General features: G+C 42.6%; 1 protein-coding gene across 2 annotated transcripts in view; it reads left to right on the top strand.

Annotated features, from left to right (window-relative positions):
• chrm3a (cholinergic receptor, muscarinic 3a) overlaps positions 1–19,579 on the top strand; it is a 97,459-nt gene extending 77,880 nt beyond the window's left edge. Inside the window, exons 3-4 of one of the 2 annotated variants that reach the window (XM_080448631.1) lie at positions 8,090–8,185; positions 16,164–19,579. In XM_080448631.1, coding sequence (XP_080304757.1) covers positions 16,180–18,147 — 1,968 coding nt within the window. In that variant the 5' untranslated portion in view covers positions 8,090–8,185; positions 16,164–16,179 and the 3' untranslated portion in view covers positions 18,148–19,579. The remainder of the gene's footprint in view (positions 1–8,089; positions 8,186–16,163) is intronic. The other variant, XM_080448632.1, reaches the window with a different exon arrangement.
• Positions 19,580–22,680: the final 3,101 nt, after the last annotated feature.

A 22,680-nucleotide genomic window follows, 5' to 3' on the forward strand; every position in this document is an offset into this window, starting at 1 on the left:
GTGTGTGTGTGTGTGTGTGTGTGTGTGTGTGTGTGTGTGTGTGTGTGTGTGTGTGTGTGTGTGTGTGTGTGTGTGTGTGTGTGTGTGTGTGTGTGCGTGTGTGTGTGTGTGTGTGTACATTATTGCTTCATGGATTGCTCATTCATATGTGTGTTCCAGAATGTGCTTGTGTGCAAGAGTGAGTGCATGCATGTGCATACCATGCCTGTATCACGCACTCACACTCTCATACATGTGTGTATGTGCGCGCACATGTACTGTATCCGTGTGTAGAAGTGCAGCACCAGCTGACACAGGCATGGTCTCCATCATCTGACAAAGAGAAGCACCTCTGTCCTGAGCCTTAAGAGAGGGCCGTTCTGTACCTCTCCTCTCACATAAACACAATAACCCACTGCTTAGATGACTGTACGCTCTGCAACTGAGGAGGCTTCCTCCGTCCAGCACATTCCAAGCCATCGACGCTCCCTCCCTTCACGCTCACTTGCTCCACCGTACCCCTTTTCACAACCCCACATCTCTGCCTCCAGCAGTGAACCCTCCCCCTTCTCTCTATCTCTCTCTCTTTCTCTCATGCAGAGAGGCCTGTTTACATAGGAGTGAGTGTGTGTTTTCTCTCCCTACCCCGCTGGTTCGAGTGCCTGTTCAATAGGCAGTTGGCCACGCTTCCTTTTAAGGATTGATCGTGATAGTCTATCGCTCAAACGGAAATGTGTATAGGACCTGCTGTTGGGTTGTATTGAAGCACAGGCGTGAGGAGCGAGACGAGGGGTCAGGCTCAGAGTAAGACTAGCACGTGGGAGATGGAACGGTGGTATTTCATAGTTTGGATTGTGAGAGTTGTTAAGGATGAGCTGTCACTGTGTTAAATTTAATGTACATCCTGTGTTTTGATGTGTGCCACACTGACATCCAACATGAAACTGGAGCTAATATCCATGGTGGTAAGCAGGCTTCTGTTTTGGCGTAGAAACAATGCGTTCTTTGGACCGAATCCACCCTCAGATTTAAGAATGCAGAAGAGGCATATGCCAGCATGTAGTCCTCTAGCCATTAGGTTTGACATATTCCTGGCCCTGCTCCCTCTCTCAAACTCTCTTCAGCATATGCATGCAGACACAGCGGTGTCTGGGCACAGCCTCCAGTGAGTTCCGGCAGGCTTGTTACAGAGGCTGTCAAAAGCTATCTGAGAGACCCACCACGGAGGTCAGGATATGTGTGTGTGAAATCGCACGAGCCCCTTGCAGATGTCAACAACACCACCCAGTGCCCTCCTCTCCCTCCACCTTACGGTACCTCGCCCTTTCCAGGTCTGCTGCATAAGCCATGCTCCACCTTCAGGCCAGGAACATCAACATCCTACTTCATGTACAGACATACAGACATATTGAATGAACTGATGTGTTATCTGTCCTCTTTCTTGTGTAGTGTCACCAAAGCTGCAGAAGTGTCCATCCACTTACTCTTGATGTTTATGTGAGAGTTGTGCTCGATCTAGATCTAGCACACACTCATTGCTGGCATCCTGCATAACCTTTTAATATAAGCCTTTCTGTTTAGGGTTGGCAGTGCCAGTGTAAGTAGTGTGGTCGAGGCACCATGCTGGTCATCTGGAGCTCTGCTAAAGACGGCTCAATGAAAGCAGTTCTCTTGGCTGCCCGTGGTCATAAAGGAAAGTAAACAAGGTTAGGGGTAGACTAATTACAATGAACTGCTTCCTGGTATTAAGGCACTGTGAGGGTAAGCCCGTACTTCATTGTACAGACACAAGCCGTGACTCAGTAAGTCTCAAGGCAGACTAGCAGCTACAGTAGGTCTTACCTGCTCTCTACTTTAAAGGAATAGTTACCCAAATAAATGGAAATCCTGTTCTTGGCAAACCTTGCACTGTGCACAAAAGTGGGGGGATTTTGTTTTCTCTTCGAGTAGAATGTTCACTACTATAAATAATGTTATACTGTATGATCTTTTCCAGTCACAGTGCTTGGTTTCAGATAATGCTGCACAAACGACAGTATACAGTCATTTTGTTGTTGTTTTTGCCCTTCAACAGTATATATCAGTGATACTCAAACTCAGGCCCACAATTTTGACTGGCTCGCCAATCAATCAATAAAAAAAAAAAAAAAAAATCTGTCTGTCATTTAAAATCACTATGAATTGAGTACAAAGGACCCCAATTGAAACAAGCCATAGGCTTTTTTTTTTTAAATCCAATTTAGTTTTGTATTTGAACTGTACTTTCATGTGAAAACTTCTAAATAAAGTATTCAGTCAATCAGTCGCATTCCTAAGACAATAATTTGATGACCGGCAGCGGTTCCGGTAGGAGACACAAAGAGTCTCCTTTGTGTCTCCTACCGGAATCATCAAATTAATGGCTTAGGAATGCGACAAAAACAAAAAAATATCCATGTCTCCATGGGGTGACTAATTGGTGAATTATCCCTTTAATGATGTCATTTTATCAACTGGCCCCTGGCCCCTTGCCATTTTTGTAATGTGGCCCACAGGTTCAGCTATTTGAATATCCCTGGTATATATGATGACAGAATTTTCTTTCTGTGATAAATGATTCCTTTAAACAATTTTTGTAATCAAAACCGCCTTATAAATGACCACCCGTGTTGCCAAACTTTCAGCTTGAGTGTAGAGTCTAGACCATGGGAAAAGCACAGCTGCTTTTTTGATATCAGCTGAATGGAGCCTGAATAGGTCAATACACCACACAGTATTGTTTCCCAAATTCAGTAAACAAAAGGGCTCCATGAGGCAGCCCATATCTCTGGTTCCAGAAATGGTTTCCGGGTAATCGAGCCAAAGCAATTACAAATGGAGGACAGATCATCCCCTGGTGATCGTCACTGTCGGGTGGAAACGTGTTACTTTTCAGGAAATGGGGAAAACAATATCAAGCTCTTGTTAAAGGACGACTTCACCGCTTTTCAACTTATCTTCATATAATTGGTCCTCACTAATACTCATGATAAAATGGTACAATTTTTTTCTACTCTGTCTGTGTCTCAGAGGAGGGCTGTGGACAGTTCAGAGTCCCGTCTACCAGTGACATCATCAATGGGGAATCCAAGCTAATAGAAACTGCAGGCTTTCTATTCCTGGAAAGTTGCAATGCAATAAAAGAAGCCATTGTTCTCATGTTAATAACAATCTAAATAAAAAATGTGAAATCATGTTGGAAAAAAAAATCATGCCTAACGATGATGTCACTGGTAGACAGGTTTCTGGACTGTCCACAGCCCTCCTATGAGACACAGACCAAGTAGAAAAAAATTGTACCATTTTATCATGAGTATTAGTGAGGACCAATTATATGAAGATAGGTTGAAAAGCGGTGAAGTCGTCCTTTAATACTTTTCATTGGTTGAATATCTATCAAACCCACAAAGAGACTAATTTGGACATGTCATTATAAACTTAAACATTTGTCAATATTTTTATAAAATAGGGAAAATAGCTCATCTACAAGCTCAGCCATTGTCCCAACTTTTGCATGAAAATAGGCATTTTTAAAAAATCGTAAAATCGTGGAGTTACAAGGTTTCTGCCGAACAGCAAAAAAATGTAATAGAATTTGTGTGGTCAGAATCTTTGTACTTCATGTATCGCTTTCCAAGCAAGCCATCGTCTCTCTCTGTCGGGTGGAAACCTCATATGTCCAAAACAGTTACTTTTCAGGATTCACATTCAAAAATAGCAAAAGTAGCAGATCGACAAGCTCAAAACGCTTCGCTTCGTGTCGCGTATCGAGCTTGTAGATCTGCTACTTTTGATACTTTTGTGTGACACTGTAGTATGATCAAGTAGGGTGTTAATTTACGGAAAAACACAAAAAGTTTAAATATGGAGATAAGAGGATTCTGCCCGACAGCGACGACATTTCGGTCAATAGAACCAGATCGATAACTCCAGTGAGCAGACACCACAGTTCGGCAGATCACATTCCTCGCCGAAATCTATCTCGTTACCCGTATGCATTACTCACCAATTACATGCTGTTAGGCAGGGCTGTGGTTTAAATCAGTGCTTCTCAAACTTTTCCGTGCCAAAGACCCCCTATCAAAGATCCATTTGCAATTGTTATACTGCCCAGATCTGGCAGTTGAATAGGCCTGCTCAATAGAGTGTCTTTGGAGTATTCTAATCAGTCCAATTAGCGCTAGAAAAACAGCTAGAGAACATCACATAGAGAAACAAAACTTAACTGTTAGCTCAATCTCGTTGTAAATAAAGATATTTGACGATTTAGCTACCACTTCTGCAAAACTTCCCATGCAAACTGCTAGCCTAGCCACTGCCTGAGACTCTGATCAGCACAGCAGATTTTTATATTTTCATTATTTTCATTTGAGAACGGCTAGGTGTGCTGTCATGCTCGTTTGAGCACGGGTAGAGAGACGATTTCAAAGAATCAGATTGCTTGGTTGGAACTACCTGTTGTAGAATAAAAACATCATTAGCATCATCACTATAAAAAAAACAAAGTCATTGTGGACTTGTGGAGCTCCTGGCCCTTGGTGCCATGATCACTTTCATGTGCATATGGTAGCAATCTGTATCATTGTTATGGTTGAGAACATTGCTATTCCAATTATCTCTTTTTGCTAACTGGTGAGGTATACAGCTGGAGTTTTACTATAGACAATTTAGTATCATTGCTATTCCAATTATCTCTTTTTGCTAACTGGTGAGGTACAGCTGAAGTTTTATTATAGACAATTTAGTACAAGCTTTTCTAAACAATGATTAGTGTGTCAGAACTGGATAGAAGTACTACAATATTTTTGCCAGTGTCCATTTAAATACTACACATGATGACACATTTTGTTTTAAAATGTAATATGCCCTAGGGACAAGATAATAATCTAGGGTGTTTCCTTCCTTTATCATAGATCAATGGTATTTAAACGATAGATTTGGAGGAGATGCAAAGTGCTGAGGAAAACTGCATTCCACCATCTACGGAAGCAGCATTGTGATATAGCCTAATGATGTCAGGAGACACAGGGGGAAAAAGCTCCCTGCTCACCGACACGAAACATCACATGGAAAGGAAAGGTGGCCATGCTGTTTGCTCCAGACATCATTTTAAGATCAACATGGGCACTAATTAGGTTCATTTGGTATTAGGACGTAAAAATGACAACTGCGTTGCTCGTTTGTGCCGCTTTGCGCTGGGTGGAAGATAGGGCCCGAAACATTCACAAGGCTGTTTGGTAGCATGTCGCTTTTGTTTTTGGGACCAATTAAGTGGATTTCAGTTTTGTCCTCATTTTGCTTTAAAACGTTATTGTTCATCCATTTATTGGCAGCTGATGGGGAGCTGATGAGGATTTAAAAGAAAATCTTAAAATCTAATTATTCTGTCTTGAACAATCTCTATTGAACAGCTATTGCAATTTACAAAATAGACCCTTTAAAGGAGTTGGGCATAATTGTTGGGTAATATGCCAATCATATTAGGATGAATTGGCTAATGTTTAGTCATTCTGTGATTAATCAACCATGCATGAAATGTTAAAAGGTACTTGTGTCAGCAATCATCATTACATAATTTGTCCGTCCTCCTTTTTCCCCTTTTTGAATAAAAAGCTGAAAGGGCTTGAATTAGTCATCTAACCATTTAAAGTTGGTTAGGCTCTCTGGTTTCTGGCGACTTAGATTACTGTGTCTCACTCCGCTGCCACAAATGCCTCAAAATATCAGGGTACAAGTTTTGACAGGAGGAGGAGGCATTTGTATTGATCCTGTTGTTTCCCTGAAACATTCGCACCAGTACGTGCTTGGCAGTTAGATACTGTATGTATAAGGTGCCAGGTTTATGGTGGCTTTGGAGTGGCCTCACTGATAATGGAAACTAGCTCGCCAAGGCGTCTTAAAGGCGGCTTTCCATATACATGGACTTACCTAGCCCCACCCCACACCGCCCACCACAGCGACGGTTTCCACTACAATGAAGTGGGTAGAGTGGTGTGTAAGTGGTACTAAACTGGTGCCTAAAAAGTACCCAGTCTTGGGTAGGTCTGAGCTGGGCTAAACGGGGCTAAAGCTGTGATAAAGCTGATTGGTCGGCTCACAGCTGTGTCTGTCCACTCAGGTGTCTGTAAAATGTAAACACTACGGTAGCAGTGTTGCCATGTCCACTTATTATAAGCAACATTGGGCTTATTTTTCTGTAAAGTTGCTTGTAAATATTGGTAGTACTTTTACTCCACTACAATTATCTGAAAACGTATTAGTTACTAGTTACTAGTTACTTTTCAGATATAAATGATTACATTATAAAACATACATTAAGCCCTATTTTATACCTAGGCTATTTGAAAATAGCCGATCTACAAGCTCACAACGCATCGCATCATTGTAGATCTGCTATTTTCAAACATTTTAGTACTTACTTTTGGTACCTTAAGTACATTTTGATACCAATAGTTTTTGTACTTTTACTCAAGTAATTCCAGACTTTCACTTGTAGAGTGCTTCTACATTGCAGTATTGATACTTTTACTTAAGTAAAACATTTGAGTACTTTTTCCACCACTGCTTGTTTCTAAAATGTAGTTGATTATTTGGGGCTTGTTTCATATGTTGTTGAAACCAGTGGTTCTTAAACATTTTCATGTCAAGGACCCCCAAATTAATATGTATTTGTCAACATTATATATGTATATATTTTTTTTAAATAGCAGATGCACACACTCACAATGCGTCGCATCGCTACGCGTTGTGAGTTTGTAGATCTGCTATTTTCAAATAGCCGTAGATAGTCGCTTCTTTTGGGATTGTTTTCATAGACCTGATTGCTTATTTTTTTCTGCTAAACCTGGCAACAATGAATGTGCGACGATACACGCTAATAATGTTTTTTATATAAGTGATGGCAACGTGTTTAAACACCACACAGGTCTTCCCAACAATAGCGAAGATTAAAGTCAGGGTGAACATGGCCAAATAATAACTTAAGAGCCAAACTAGCTCTGAGGAAGCACGCTAGCATTTAGGCTAACCCTGTAGCCTGAGGCTAAGTTGGTGTGTTAAAGAAAGGGGCGTTGATTTCCTTCGGGAGGGGAGGGGAGGGTGGGGATTTTGCGAGTGGGGACTTTTGTGCAATGGAAACGCAAGACATTTTGAAGCGGTGCTGTGCGGTTCTGGACTGTACTGGACAGTGTCGTGCTTATGCTGTGATGGAAAAGCGGCTTAAACTGGCCCACCCCTCCATTCACCCATGCCGAAAGAGGATGTTGTCATAGGCAAAAGGCAGTTCGCATCTGCCCAATGCTAGAATTCAATTTCAGGAGAAAATAAGCTGTATAGGAGCCTCCCTCTCTGTGCTGTGCAGCCAATTTGTGTCCCCAGGGGATTGGTAATGGAAATTAGTTTGAGTATACTCATTGCTGTAAGGAATCAGCAAGGGCCCTATCACTCTACCTTTTTTGCTTTCTACTAAAGGAGTAATAGTTGTACTGTAACATTATGCATATACATACAGTATATACAGTACATACTAACATGCATCTACAATATTTGTATGCATGCATGCATGTATGTATGTATGTATGTATGTATGTATGTATGTATGCATGTATGCATGTATGCATGTATGCATGTATGCATGTATGTATGTATGTATGTATGTACTGTATGTACTGTATGTACTGTATGTATGTATGTATGCATGTATGTATTCATTTTGTTATGTACTATGTACATGCCTGTTGCTATGTATGTTGGTACTGTATGTAGTATATCTACAGTATGCATGATGATGTGTAGTGTACGTATGTATGTACATGCATGCATCTGGCTACATGCACACATTATGTACACTGTATGTACGCATGAACGCATACAGTACCAACATAATGAACGTGCAATGCAATGCATGTAAATAAATTGATTGAAGGAGGCAAGTGAACGGATCAACGGATGGATGGACACGCTTCTACATGCATAATGCAAATATGTCCAGTATACACTACATGATAAATTTGCATAACATGACAAACGTGTCTCTGATATCACTGTCACCTTACCACATCGTTACAATCTCCCCCCCCCCTCTGCCACTCAGGTTGCATCGCTGCATGCGTGGCTAACATCTCACAGTGGATGTATTCCCACCATCTCTAGCTCAACACAGATAAGACTGAGCTTCTCTTCTACACAGGTAAGTCCTGCCCCATGCGTCCATTGACAACTCCCTGGTTGCTTCTCTTCCAACTGTGTTGTTCTGGACAGTCTGTCCTTCAAGGCACGTCATATCAAAGCGTGACTACTGTAACTCCTTCCTTACTGGCCTCCCTGCATGCTCACTTAAGCCCCTCCAAATGATTCAGAATGCCACTGCGCGCCTGGTCTTCAGCCAGCCAAAAATGGCACGTCTCCCCTCTTTTCCGCTCCCTTCAGTGGCTTCCAGTTGCTGCCCGCACCCAACACCAAACACTGATGCTGGCCTACAAGGCAACCAAAGGCATGGCGCCCCATACCTTCAAGACTTGACACAACCCTTCCCACTCACTTAGATCAGCTAACACAGGAATGCTGTCCGAGCCTTCCCTGAAACACCCTGGACAAGCTCCACACTTCCCAGGCTCTTCTCCATCCTGGCTCCTAAACTGTGGAATAAACCCCAGTGCAGTCAGACCTACAGACTCACTCCCAATTTTCCGCCATAGTCTGAAGACTCACCTCTTTAGACTCCACCCCACTCCCTAGCAATTCACTCCTCGTATCCCTTCTTGATGCTAGCTTACCATGTAGATGGATCTTGGTTACATGTTCTCATGTTTTGGATTCTTAGATTTCTCTTGACCAAAATGTTAAGAATGTTTATAGACAGATGCTAGGCTCACCGTTTACCTGATATCCAAGTTTATTGACTAGAGGTCATGCTTATTGCGATTTTGCACTTGTAAGTTGCCCTGGATAAGAGCGTCTGCTAAATGCCTAAATTGTACTTTTACTGCAGCTTGTCATATGAAGGCATTTGAGGACTCAATCCTACACCCCTACCCCCACCCCGTGGCCCTGGTGAACTGTCACGTGGGTCTGACACAAGCTTGCTTGTACGTAGATCGGCTATTTTGGGCGCAGAACACCGTTGTACGACGAGGTAATGTATAAATCTGGCATGAGGATGCACAGGTAGTCTGACATTTGGCTGCTCTCCCTCAAGACCTGACCCCAACCCACCCCATCATGCAAGCCTCCCACAGTCATATTCCCCAGACAGGAGCTTCAGCACGCTGCTGTGCTCTCGTTTATTTATTTTTTTATTTGATGTTTTTGCCTCCCGCTCTGCTTATAGTAGGTCCTAGGATTGCGGATGAAGGGCTGATTGCCTCATACCGACAGAGCCATTATCTGCACAAGGACACGTTTGGCTCTCTCAGAATGATTGCCAGTTTCATAGTGTTCAGCGCTCATTAGTATAGCACATTATCATTTACATTCAGCTCAACTCACTTTATAAGGATTTTGAAAGGCGGTTTTAGTTTGTTATTCATCATTAAAGGCAGAGCTCCCTAAGCTTGTGTAAGGCATGCTGGTTTTAAGCTTCTTCCAAGTTTTCATGCTTTGTGCTTTTACTTTGTGTTTGTATTTATTTGCAGTACCTCAGAATGTTTGTTTCCCTTTGGTCTTTGTTGTATTGTGTCTAGCTTGAGGCGTCCTTTACATGCATAGATGCTGATAAAAAAATAAAGCAAGAGTGGAAGAGATTTTGTTCCACAGAATCCACACACACAACTAGATGGTGTGCGTATGAATGGTATATATGCATGTGTGTTTCTCATCCATTCATTCATGCATCCTCTGCTTGTTAACCAATTTAAACCTATACTTTGTTGAGTCCTCCAGGGGTCTGCACTCCAAAGGCCCCCTTTTTACCCCTTCTACATCAAATCTATTCGCCGAAAATCTACAAGCTTGTGAGCTTGTAGATCGTCATTTTTTTTGCCAAATGTTTGCCCCAGAATGGTGATGCTAGGGTTCATGTGGTTCATTTATTCACACTGTGTGCACACGCACATAACTGTGTGTGCATGTATATGCCTGCAGTGTGGCAGCCTCCTGATAATAGTAGTTTTGATTGATTGATTGAAATTTTTATTAGGCAAAAGAATGTAAAACAACACAGTTACATTTATAATGCTTTTGTCTAAAAGGTCCGGCCAAAAAAGTCCTTGCGGACTTGTTTCCGTTGGGGTCCTTGAGTTAATTTCATAGACATATATAGTAGCAACCAAACAGTTCAAAAATCAACATGAAAATACAGATAATACAGAAAAAGTACCACTATGTACAAAAAAAGCATTTAAAAATATATGTACAAAAAGAAAGGGGGGGGGGAAGCATGGAAAAATAAAAAATTATATACAAAAAAAGCATGAGGAAATACAAAATATGTACAAAAAGAGGAGGGGGGGGGGTCGTCTGTCTACAGGGAAACTGGTACTAGCTCCTCTTTCGGCCTCCAGAAAGATGGGTTTTTAGGGCTGTTTTGAATGAGCCCAGCGAACTGCATTTTTTGAGGGATGGGGTTAGACTATTCCATTCCTTGGTGGCTGTGCTATAGAAGGAGAATTTGCCCATGTTTGTTTTATGGGTGGGTGGTACCAGATTGTTGTTTACGCTCCCTCTAGTTTCGTGGCTGTGGGTGTCACTAACTTTTTCGAGGTATTTATACAGATATGCGGGTATAGGGGGCATATCGGGCAAATCTGCATTTACAATTTTGAAGACCAGACCCATTTTTAGTTGTTTAACCCTGTCTTCCACCCTGAGCCAGCCTAGGCTGGCAAAGTGAATGGGAGAGAGGTGGGTCATGGGCCCCAGTCCGAGAAGTAGTCGGATCAGTTTGTTTTGGGAGGTTTGAAGCTTAGTCTGCAGTGACACTGAGGTGTTGGAGTACCAAGAGGAGCTAGCATAGTCAAAAAGGGGCTGAATCAGGGCCCCTGAGAGGGTCCTGAGGGCCTGAGGGTTGACAAAAGAGGAAACTCTGCCCATAAATCTGGTTCTCTGGTTTACTCCTTTGACCACCATTGTTGCCATGCTTTCACCTGACAGGTATTTGTCCAGAATACATCCCAAATAGGTAATCTCTTCTTTGCTAGTGATGATTGTGTCATCGACTTTGACCTTGAAGTCATTTACCTTCATTTTACTGAGGGAATGTTTGGTCCCAAATAGGATGGATTCAGTTTTCCCAAGGTGTAGAGACAGTTTGTTATCGGTAAGCCAGGTACGGATTTTTGAGAGTTCAGAGCTGAGAGCTTCCTCAACTTGCAACTTGTCCTCACCCGAGATCAGGAGTGCCGAGTCATCAGCGAACAGGAACAGTTTGCAGTTACAGGCAGCATTCATGTCGTTAATGTATAGAAGGAACAGTAACGGCCCTAGAATGCTGCCTTGAGGAACCCCGCAGCTCACCGGGAGGGATGAGGACCTGGTTCCGTTGATGTCAACCACTTGTTCTCTACCCTCCAAGTAAGATCTCATCCAATTTAGTGATGTGCAATCAAAACCAATCGCCCTCAGCTTATCAAGTAGAATTGCGTGGTTTACAGTGTCAAACGCCTTTTGGAGGTCCAGCATGACCATGCCACAGTATTTGCCCGAGTCTACCTCACGTTTGATGTAGTCGGTCAAATATAGTAGGCATGTGTCAGTGGAGTGGGATGTTCTGAAGCCTGATTGGAATTCAAACAACAGTTTACGCTCGCTGAGGTAGCTGTTGATTTGTTCTTGGATTGATCGCTCTATAACCTTTGAGATGGAACAAAGGATGGAAACAGGCCTATAGTTGCCAGGATCTAGTTTGCTTCCTTTTTTAAATAGAGGGATTACTCTTGCCAACTTGAATTCTTGTGGGACGTGACACTGACTGATGGATAGTAGGAGCAGTGGTGGAAGAAGTACTCACATTTTGTACTTAAGTAAAAGCCAACCAATTCCACAATGTAGAAATACTCAAATAAAAGTCCGGTATTCAACATTTACTTGAGGAAAAGTACAAAAGTAGTCATACTTAAGTACTGAAATTAAAAGTACTCCTTTTGCAGAATGTACCATTTAAAAAAGAAAAATAGCAGATCTACAACGCGTTGCTTTGCGACGCGTTGTGAGGTTGTAGATCGGCTATTTTCAAATAGCCTAAGTATGCATATAGGGCTGAAGTGGTTAATGCATGTTTTGTAATAATAATCAAAATCAAGTAGTTAGTAACTGAAGTTTTCAAATAATTATAGTGGAGTAAAAAGTACGATATTTGTGTATTAGTACGAGATGTAGTGGAGTAGGCTAGAAGTAAAAGCATTGAAAATGTAAAATACTCCAGTAAAGGAAAAATTCAGTTACTTTTCACCACTGTGTGCATGTATATGCCTGCAGTGTGGCAGCCTCCTGATAGTAGTACTTGGAGTGTCCCCTCTGTGTCACTGATGGCAGTGAGCTCAGCTTTAAGCATAGGGGAGCCTGTCAAGTGCAGGACTCAGCTTGAAAGAAGCTCCCCTCGAGGACTGGATAGAATGTGTGTGTATTTGTTGATGTACATGCGTTTTTTTTTGCATATCTCAGTGTGTTTATAAGGCTCTGTGTGTGTGTGTGTGTGTGTGTGTGTGTGTGTGTGTGTGTGTGTGTGTGTGCGTGTGCGTGTGCGTGTGTGTGTGTGTGTGTGTGTGTGTATGTGTGTGTGTGTGTGTGTGTGTGTGTGTGTGTGTGTGCGTGTGTGTGTGTGTGTGTGTGTGTGTGCGTGTGCATGCGTGTGCCTGCCTGCCTGTTACTCACATGCAGTAGGCCACATTTTGGGACAGATTATGTACATGTTAATTTACTAAATTAATATCAAAAGTCAGTCAGAGATCATCTTGAATATTGTCATTGTGAAATGTAGTTTTTATTTTTATTTAACTTACATTTTTATCCCACGATTTTGTAACCCACGGGCAGAACATGCAAACTCCACACAGAAAGGCCCAGTCATGTACAGTCATACAGACATTTCAGAACATATACTTTTTTAGTTTTGGTAGAAAAATAGAGCAGTAGCGCAATGTTATCAGCTTGAATCCATTAAGTTGTAATAGCCTATTGATCACCCGTGAGGCACGCTCTGTCTCTGCTGTTGTACCTGATGCAGTAATCCCTGTACCTGCCTGCCTACAGGCGTTTTAGATGCAGCGCCGCTTCTGTTTCGATCCTTCTCAGTGTGAGCGCTGCCTGCCTATCTAGATAACTTTATTGCAGCAATGATTTACCTCAGTGGTTCCCAAAGGTGTGCCGAGGCACGCTCGTGTGCCGTGAGACAAATCCAGGTGTGCCATTTTGGGACAAGCAAATCACAACGTTGTGCACAGTGCACACTCATCTGGTCATTACAAATGTTGTACTGTAATGGGCTGTAAATTAAAAATTTTCCACAAAGGGAGGGGAGAGATGATAGACTGGCAGGCTTACTATGTTAAATTCACCCCCCTTTGACCTCCCCTCCACCAGGAAACCCAATACTCACCAATGTAACAACCAGGATTCAAACCTGAAGCCAAGCATCTACTGCTCATCCAAAAGGGATTTCTGAAATCAGAGTGCTGCCAAAAGTGGGGAATAACTGGCATACAAGTGCGTGTGCGTGCGTGCGTGCGTGCGTGCGTGCGTGCGTGCGTGCGTGCGTGCGTGCGTGCGTGCGTGCGTGCGTGCGTGCGCGCGAGAGAGAGAGAGAGAGTATGGTATAGAGAGCAGAGACCTAAATGTAGTTAATAATGTCTTCTTTGTGAGTTGGATTGAGAGTTGTTGAGGCGACTAGCTGCTATTGTCCTCTTGATTTCCCTACTCTCCTTGCCAAGACATATACTTGGCAGACATATTACCATATACTAAATTCAGTCCCAAGTTAGAGAGAAATGTTTTTGGCATTTTTTTTGTTACAAAATCTGATGACGCTCTCTGTGTCTCTCTCTCTCTAGCCAATCTACAAGCTCACAGCATGTTGCGATGCGACACGTTGTGAGCTTGTACATCTGCTATTTTCAACAACAAAAAAAATGTTTTTTGCCCTAATTTAAGGAATATATTTGTTTTTATATTTTTTAAATCATGACAAATTGTGATTTTTTTTTTTTTTTGGGGGGGGGGGGGTCTTTTGAAATAGCCTAACAATTATAATAAAAAACTAAAAGTAGGAAATGAAAAAGTAAGGGATACTTATCCGCGACCCATGAAAATGCAACACACATATGGGTCCAGACCCACTATTTGGGAAACTCTGATGTAGATGTGTTGGTATTTATCTGCCTGTCTTTCAACCACCTCCCTTTTTCTTTGTCTCTCTTTCTTCAACAATCGCCCTCCGTTCTCTTTTTCTTATTTCTTATTTCATCACTGTGGTGAAGGGAGCATACTTTTGGTATACACACATTGAGACATACACGACACACACACAAACCCCATACGTATGTATGCACACACTGCGGTTGATTGTGCTTGTGCAAATGTCATCTACGTGTTCCAGTCTGTCTCCTCTCAGTGAAATTAAGTGATTATTAGTGATTGACATATAGATAGGCAGACCATCTTCTGAGATCATCTTTTATGGAATGTCACAGACTGAAATTGTTAGGCATTGGGCGCTGGCCCATGGAGTTAGATAGACCTGTCAGGTTGCCTGTACCCATCATCCATTTAAGTTGAGGCAGTAATTGTCTCAGAGACTATGTTTTGCACCCCGTCCGTGCGTGCGTGCGTACGTGCGTGCGTGCGTGCGTGCGTGCGTGCGTGCGTGCGTGCGTGCGTGCGTGCGTGCGTGTGTCCGTCTGTCTGTGAGCAGCTAATCTCTGGCACCGTTGGGCCGATCGCAGCGAAACTGTGCACACACACTCCCTGGATGCCAGAGCAGAACATCTGCCCCGAATTTTTCAGATCGGCCTGTTATAGCGCCACAACAATTTTTTTTATATTACTCCTACAGATTTTTGTCTAAGCATCATGCAAATCGGTACACAGTATCTCTATAGTCATTAAACGAAACAGGTCTTTCAGATTTTTCATATTCCATCCTGATACTAATATTGGCTTCCAAAGTTTGCAGGAGTGCTCAATTTTCAACAAAATGCCTCAAATCATGAACACAGAGTGTGATTTCCGTGAAATTTTGCACGCAAATTCCCACTAGGCCGAGGAAGAAATGCCACTTTTTTTCCAGATCAGCCTCATGGTTGCACTATAACAACGATTTGCACTTTTACCTATAACTGCACCGATCTGCGTAAAACTTTGTATGCGCACTCCCTAGAGGCCAAGGAAAACCTTTGCCCTGCATTTTCACACCTGCCTTTTATAGCGCCACCAGGAGGCTGACTTATGTAAAACATTATCTTTTATATTACTCCTTCAGGTTTTATCCAAATTTCACGCAAATCGGTACAAATGATCCCTTTAGTCATGTGATCAAGACGGATCTGTTACATTTTTCATATTCCATCCTGATTGGCTAAGATTGACATTTAAAGTTTGCAGGAGTGGCCCGTTTTGAACAAAATGCCTCAAATCATGAACGCATTACATTGAGGAACAAATGCCACCCTTTTGACAGTGCCCTATTATAGCGCCACCAGGAGGCCGAATTTTTCAAAAAAAAAAAATCTCTCCTACAGAGTTTGTCCAAACATCATGCAAATCATTACACATTATCTCTATAGTCATGTAATCAAGATAGATCTATCCGATTCTTCATATTCCATCAACATTACTGGCCCACAATAACCTACCTGACCTGGCGGAGACTCTAAGGAGCACTTTTTCTAGTTGAATATCTGGCATTAACCACAGAGTTATATTTGAAATAACAGATGGCTTACAAATGGGATCAGTTTAATAAGAAATGGAAGCCAATCTCAGAAATAGCATGTTCATTGAAATTAGGCCGACTCAAGTGAGCTACTAGCCTCACCTACTGGACAGGCAGTCAAATTGCAATTTTACCACCTAAAGTCTACTGTTATTCATTCATTCTCCTCCTCTTTCTCTTGCCTCCCCTTGCTTTCCCTTTGTTTTTTGTCACCCCTTCCTTCTTTTCCCCCTTCCCTGCATGCCGTTTTCCTTCTTTCTGTTGTCATCTCCTTTTGTTCTTCCTCTTCTGTCCTTCTCTGCAGAATATGCCAGGACCTTATGATGAGCGCCAACAGCAGCACAGAACCAGGCCTTTTTGTGACTGCCGTCACCTCTCCACCGGGTACGGGAGCCTACCCACAATCCAATGCTCTCCACCACGGAGGAGCTGGAAGAGACCCCTGGTTGATGGTTCACCTGGCCAACCCGGATGACAACTCCACCTTCTTTGATGGGCTTTTTAACCAGACCTCGGAGCCAGCCAATGGGACAGGGACCTTAACCGGGGCATATGAGCCCCTGGGGGGGCACCCTTTGTGGCAAGTTGTCCTCATCGTCTTGCTGACGGGCTCCTTGTCTCTGATCACCATCATTGGCAACATCCTGGTAGTGGTGTCCTTTAAGGTCAACCGCCAGCTGAAGACGGTCAACAACTACTTCCTGCTGAGCCTCGCAGTGGCTGACCTCATCATCGGTGTGCTCTCCATGAACCTATACACAATTTATCTAGTCATGGGCAAATGGGCTATGGGCAGCTGGGCCTGTGACATGTGGCTGGCAATAGACTACGTGGCCAGCAATGCATCCGTCATGAACCTGTTGGTCATCAGCTTTGACCGGTACTTTTCGATCACCAGACCTCTGACCTACCGGGCCAAACGGACCACCAAGCGGGCTGGGATAATGATCGGCATGGCCTGGTTTGTTTCTCTGGTTCTCTGGGCCCCGGCCATCCTGCTCTGGCAGTATTTTGTGGGGGAAAGGACTGTGCCCTCTGATGAATGTTACATCCAGTTCCTCACAGAGCCTACGATAACCTTCTGCACAGCCATGGCCGCCTTCTACCTGCCAGTAACGATCATGAGTGTCCTCTACTGGCGGATTTACAGAGAGACCCAGAACCGCTCGAAGGAACTGGCCGGGTTGCAGGGGGGGGTTCGAGGAGCAATGGGGGGAAGCGGGACTGGTGGGGGAGAGAGAAGTCGTATTGTCCACCACCAGACAGGGAGCTCTCGGAGCTGCAGCAGCTATGAACTGACCAGGTCGGCCCATAAGGGCTCCTGTCGGGGGCTGGCCAGCCACTTTCACTGCTGGCCTGGTATTCGCTCCTGGAGGCCTGGTAGTGCACGACCAGGAGATAAGGACCCGGACCAGAGCAGCAGCGACAGCTGGAACAACAATGATGCCTGCGTCTCGGTGGACCACTCTGGGTCATCAGAGGATGAGGATGGCAGCGTCAGGGAGATGATTCCCCAGAGCCATGCCATCTTCTCCATCGTCCTCAACCTACCCGGAATAAGGGCTGCAGTCAACTCCCAGCTCACCTCCTCCGAGGACTTGGACATGCCCTCTGAGGAGGATCCACTGAGGGGCGAGGATGATAGCAGAGACGCTCTCTCTATAGCCACCACCAACACCACAGCTGCCACAACCCCTGATGAAGCCAACAACACAGACGACAACGGCTACCACCAGCGCTTCTCCTCGCGCAAGGTCCCATCCATGCCTCCCACTGAGGCTGCTGCCAAAACAGGTTCCCTCACATGTCCCCCGACAACCACCAGCACTCCCACCAGCAGCGCCAGCAACACTATTGCCAACAAATCCCCTTCCATCCCCATCACCTTCAAAGAGGCGGCTATGGCGAAGCGTTTCGCAAACCGGGCTCGGACTCAGATCACTAAGCGTAAGCGCATGTCACTGGTGAAGGAGAAGAAGGCAGCTCAGACACTCAGTGCCATCCTCTTCGCCTTCATCATCACATGGACGCCCTACAACATCATGGTGCTGGTCAACGCTCTCTGTAACGGTTGCATCCCCGAGAAGCTGTGGGCACTTGGGTACTGGCTGTGCTATGTCAACAGCACGGTCAACCCCATGTGCTACGCCCTGTGCAACAAAACCTTCCGCACGACCTTCAAATTGATCCTGCTTTGTCGCTGGGACAAGAAGAAGAGGAGAAAACAACAGTTCCAGCAGAGACAGTCAGTGGTCTTCCACAGGAGGATTCCCATTGACTCCACGTAAAGGAACAGGTCTTTTAAAGTGGTTGATGATGAACGCCCAACAGTTTTTGGTTGGGATATGAAAAATTACAAGTCACCCTGTGGTGTTTTCTCTGGCCCAGAGATTCTCAAGAGTTGTCTTCCCCTGTGACGTCCAATGCAGCTCACTGCAAAACAAATACAGTACCATAGTGATCTTGGTGTGTGTGTGTGTGTGTGTGTGTGTGTGTGTGTGTGTGTGTGTGTGTGTGTGTGTGTGTGTGTGTGTGTGTGTGTGTGTGTGTGTGTGTGTGTGTGTGTGTGTGTGTGTGTGCGTGCGTGCGTGCGTGTGCACGTTCAAGCCTTCCTTGTGTCCTCGAAGAGCTCATTTCAGACAAGTGCAGCTGAGAGAAAAGTATTCGTAAAGGGCTTTAAAATGCATTGAAAGACTGGACACCTGGGGAAATGACGCCATTGTTTGGGGAGTGGGGATTCACCTTTCTTACATTCTCTGTGGGTAGCTAGATCTGTACGGTGCAGAGCAGTATTGTGTTTCAAACAAAACTGTATTGCTGTCGTATGTTTTTGAAACCCAAAACCAAAAAAAAAAAAAGATTATGTGTCCATAGGCTTCTATAGTGTACTGATTCGACCTGACATTGTGGTTTGGCTAATGTTTTTATCAAAATCCTTCTGTACATTGCCTTTTTACTTGGATATAGCTTTCCTGTGTCTGATGAAACTGTGTCCTTAACATTGTGTCAACAGAGATTTGTTATTTTGTAAATAACCAATCTTTTGGGTCTCTAAATATTCCTCAGATTTTTTGAGCCAGTCAAAAAAAAAATCTCTTGGTGAACTGAGTTGTGAATATTACGTGTGGCATCACACTCAGTGAGCCGCTGTTGTGTTCAATGTGATTGTCGTGGTTTACATGGTGGAGACAATAAGTGCATTGCGTTGCTTGATTGTGCTTTATGTACTTGAGGTTTTTATGTTTAGAGTAATGTTTATGACAATGATGATGCTATACTGTTTGTGTATATTTGGATATTTCTGATACACTATGATTGATTGTATACACAACTATACACACACACACACACACACACACACACACACACACACACACACACACACACAAACACACACACACACACACACACACACACACACACACACACACACACACACACACACACACTCATACATCAAGATGTCCATTTACGAACTTGTGTGTTTTTATTATAGCCTACTTTTGAATTTGTCTAATGCTTTGACCTGAGGAACAGGTAGACAAGGCCTGCATTTGTTGGTTTCGTAGAGCACTGGCACCATCTAGTGGCTGAATAAAGCTCTACCATGCCAGGTCAAAAGCTTCCTTAGCACAATTTGATCAAATATAATTTCAAGAACATATACAAATATGAAACCCTCTTCTCTACAAGTCCTCCTAGGTTCTATGATTTGACCAAAAGCTTTCATTTAGACAGAGAGCATTTTTATGACTATTGATGTCTGGAAAATATTGTCCACATCAAATGATTCCATTCAAAAAGTCAGCTAACAGGCAATTTTACACACATATTTTTATGGGTACAGTTATGTGTTGAGGTAACACATAGTAACAGAAAGAACATTTTATTACATTTTATTTGTAATACCTATAGAAATAGATTTTTCTTACCTGAGCAACAGCAGTTTTCTCCTTGGGGGAGTAAGCTCCTCCCAGCAGTTTTACTTGTAATGTTGTGGTATAGGCTATCAACTTTATAAAGGGATATTGATGGCAAACGGTACGCTGTAGGAATTAGCATGGTGAGGAATTACTGTAAATGAAGGATTGGCAGTTTGATGCTTTGATGCTAATAATTCTGTGCTGTATTGAGAAGCATACTGTGTGCATTGACAATTCAAAAGAATCAATCCTGGGGCTGTGTGCCAATGGAAATGTGTTGCTTTCAACACAGCGTGCTCCAGTGTTATATGATTGATGTTATATGAATTCATCCAGATATAAGGTCTTCAGTTCAACACTGGGAATGTAAACTACCTAAAGTGATGAACAGAGAGAGATATTTTCTTTTGTTAAATTTCAAGTATGCCAATCATACTCATATTTTAAGTCAATAAACAAACAAAAATGTTTGTGATTTTTATTTTTATATTTTTTTGACATTACATGAAGGTATTGTTGTGTTGATATGTTGAATGAAGACAATACATTTTGAGGTGTTCTTACTGTATCTGCTTTGTGTTATATCTTTGTGCTCAAGTCGAAATGCGTGTTTTTGACCTTGGAATGACCTTGAGTCAAAATATAGATACTCCTGGTCAAACATTACTCAACTACAAGTGAAAGTTGCTCTGACACATTTGTATTGGAGTACTCGCTTTTAAAAATACTTAAATGTACAAATTGCAGTCAAATGTACAATATTTGTCTTTGAAATGTACTAGAGTGAAAGTCAAAAGTATCAACAAATACAAGTAAGTACGGGTACAGATACTCAAAACATGTAGAAACTCATATGGACTGCATTATTAATTAACAGAAAATAAATTTTCAGGTGGGTTGCCAATTTTAGCCAATCAGGAGAGAGTACCCATTTATCAGCTTACATTTTATAGTGTTCCAGTTCCATTTTTGTTCAGCTTCAATAGCTCCTCAAGCTCCACTCCACGTACAGCATTCAACAGTAGTAATCGTCAGAGTTTTAGAGCAATAGACAAACAATACTATTAAACATCATTATTAAACATATTAAACATTAAACATGTAACTATTGTCCATGACAGTGACAACCAGTTGTATTCATACCACCTTAAGCTTTATGCCCAACATGTTCAGTGGTGAGGGGCTTCTGACTCTTTGTTTTTTCAGGACCCTGTTTGCTGAGCCTGAATCCTGGCTGCTTATTCCTTAGATGTCATCCAACATTCTCACCCTCACCTCAGCGATGGGAAGACAGGCAGTCCTCCTGATCTTTTTTTTTTTTACCTTCTTCCTGTCAGAATGGTCAATTCCATTTAATTTGGTGAGTGGGCAGTGGGTTGTCATGCCAACTGGGTCAAAACTACAACAAACTCCACAGCGAACCAAGTAGACGTCAGGAAAAGGTCTCATGCAGGACACGTTGAATGGTGTACAGGGCCTTTTTTTGTATTGATTGGGACTATTATGAAGTTTTAAACCACAATGACTGATAAATGACTGTAAAACATAATCAGAGCCCAGAAAAGCTTATATTTGTGTATGTGACATAATCTCAGTATACAAGCAAAGTGCCGATCAATCCTGCCTCAGGAACAAGCAGGCCACAGCAGCCAGGACTAGAGCCACAAAGAAAGTCTGCTTTAAGGTACATTTATTATTACAACCCACTAATTCTGGTGTAAGTACAGGGGTAGACTACTTACCAAATAAGTACATTTTACAATAATGTAGTTAGGGTTAGGGTTAGGGTTGGGGGGGAAACAAAGTGATAACAATTTTGTATGTGGGACTTTTAAAGTAATAGGCTATTGGTGTAATTCTTTGCCATTATGGGTATCTAATTACTGGGTACAATAATGTAGTTGTGGGTAACAAAAAAAAGTCTGGGAATATGGAGTAAGAATGTTGTATTCATGAGAAACTGTTGTAAATGTTAAATATTTATTACAGTATACACAAATTAATTATGGGGTACAATATAATAATTACGGGGGACCAAATATGGGAAAATAGTGATACCTCCTGGATAGGCTACTTTATGGATTTAATAGCCCACCAGTTTATATGATGCAGTATTGTTATGGATACTTACCCTCTTCTTCCCTGTAGTTAGTAATTACAGTAGAAGGTATGCAGACTGTAAAATTAAGCATTGCTTATTCCCCTCTATAGTTTTCCATGATGCATGTACAAAAACATGAAGCCTCAACATGTTTAACATGAACTCAAACATATTCTGTGTGGTCTTCTCTATTAACTCTATTTTGCCATCAGAGGTTTATTCAAATTCAGCATGTTTGACCTGAACATGTTTGAAACTTGTTTGGCTTTGAACTGTTGTCTTAAAGCAGCTCTCTTAAAATATTGGAAAAATACTGGAAAAATACATTTGGACACGCACACACACACAGTAGATGGATGGAGAGAGAGAGAGAGAAAGGAGACAGATTGGTCCCTCAAGCCATACACACACACGAATGACGTGAATGTTAAATTTAGCAGGGATGTCCTGATTAAATAATCCAAAACATCTTTTCAAATCCAGCATGCTCGTTCTGCAAAGTGTACGTGTCTGTGTTTTTAAAAAAAAGACTATATCAGGCTATAAACTGTCCAAGTGCCTAAAGACAAGACAGCTCTGTCTGAGTTAAATTTGCGTAAACATTAAGACTAAGTCTTAAATTAGACTATGTGGGGGTGTTATTGTCATGTTGATGAATGTATATTCTCTCTAACGTCAGCTTCCTCTGATGAACTCACGTATCTATGATTATCTAATTACGGTATATCACATAAGCATTGTAAATGCCTACCAGCTAATGTGCATGTTGGCTAATTGGCTAGTTAATAATAATAATA

Source organism: Gymnoscopelus braueri (assembly GCF_963280865.1).
Source record: "Gymnoscopelus braueri genome assembly, chromosome: 14".
Taxonomy (NCBI): domain Eukaryota; kingdom Metazoa; phylum Chordata; class Actinopteri; order Myctophiformes; family Myctophidae; genus Gymnoscopelus; species Gymnoscopelus braueri.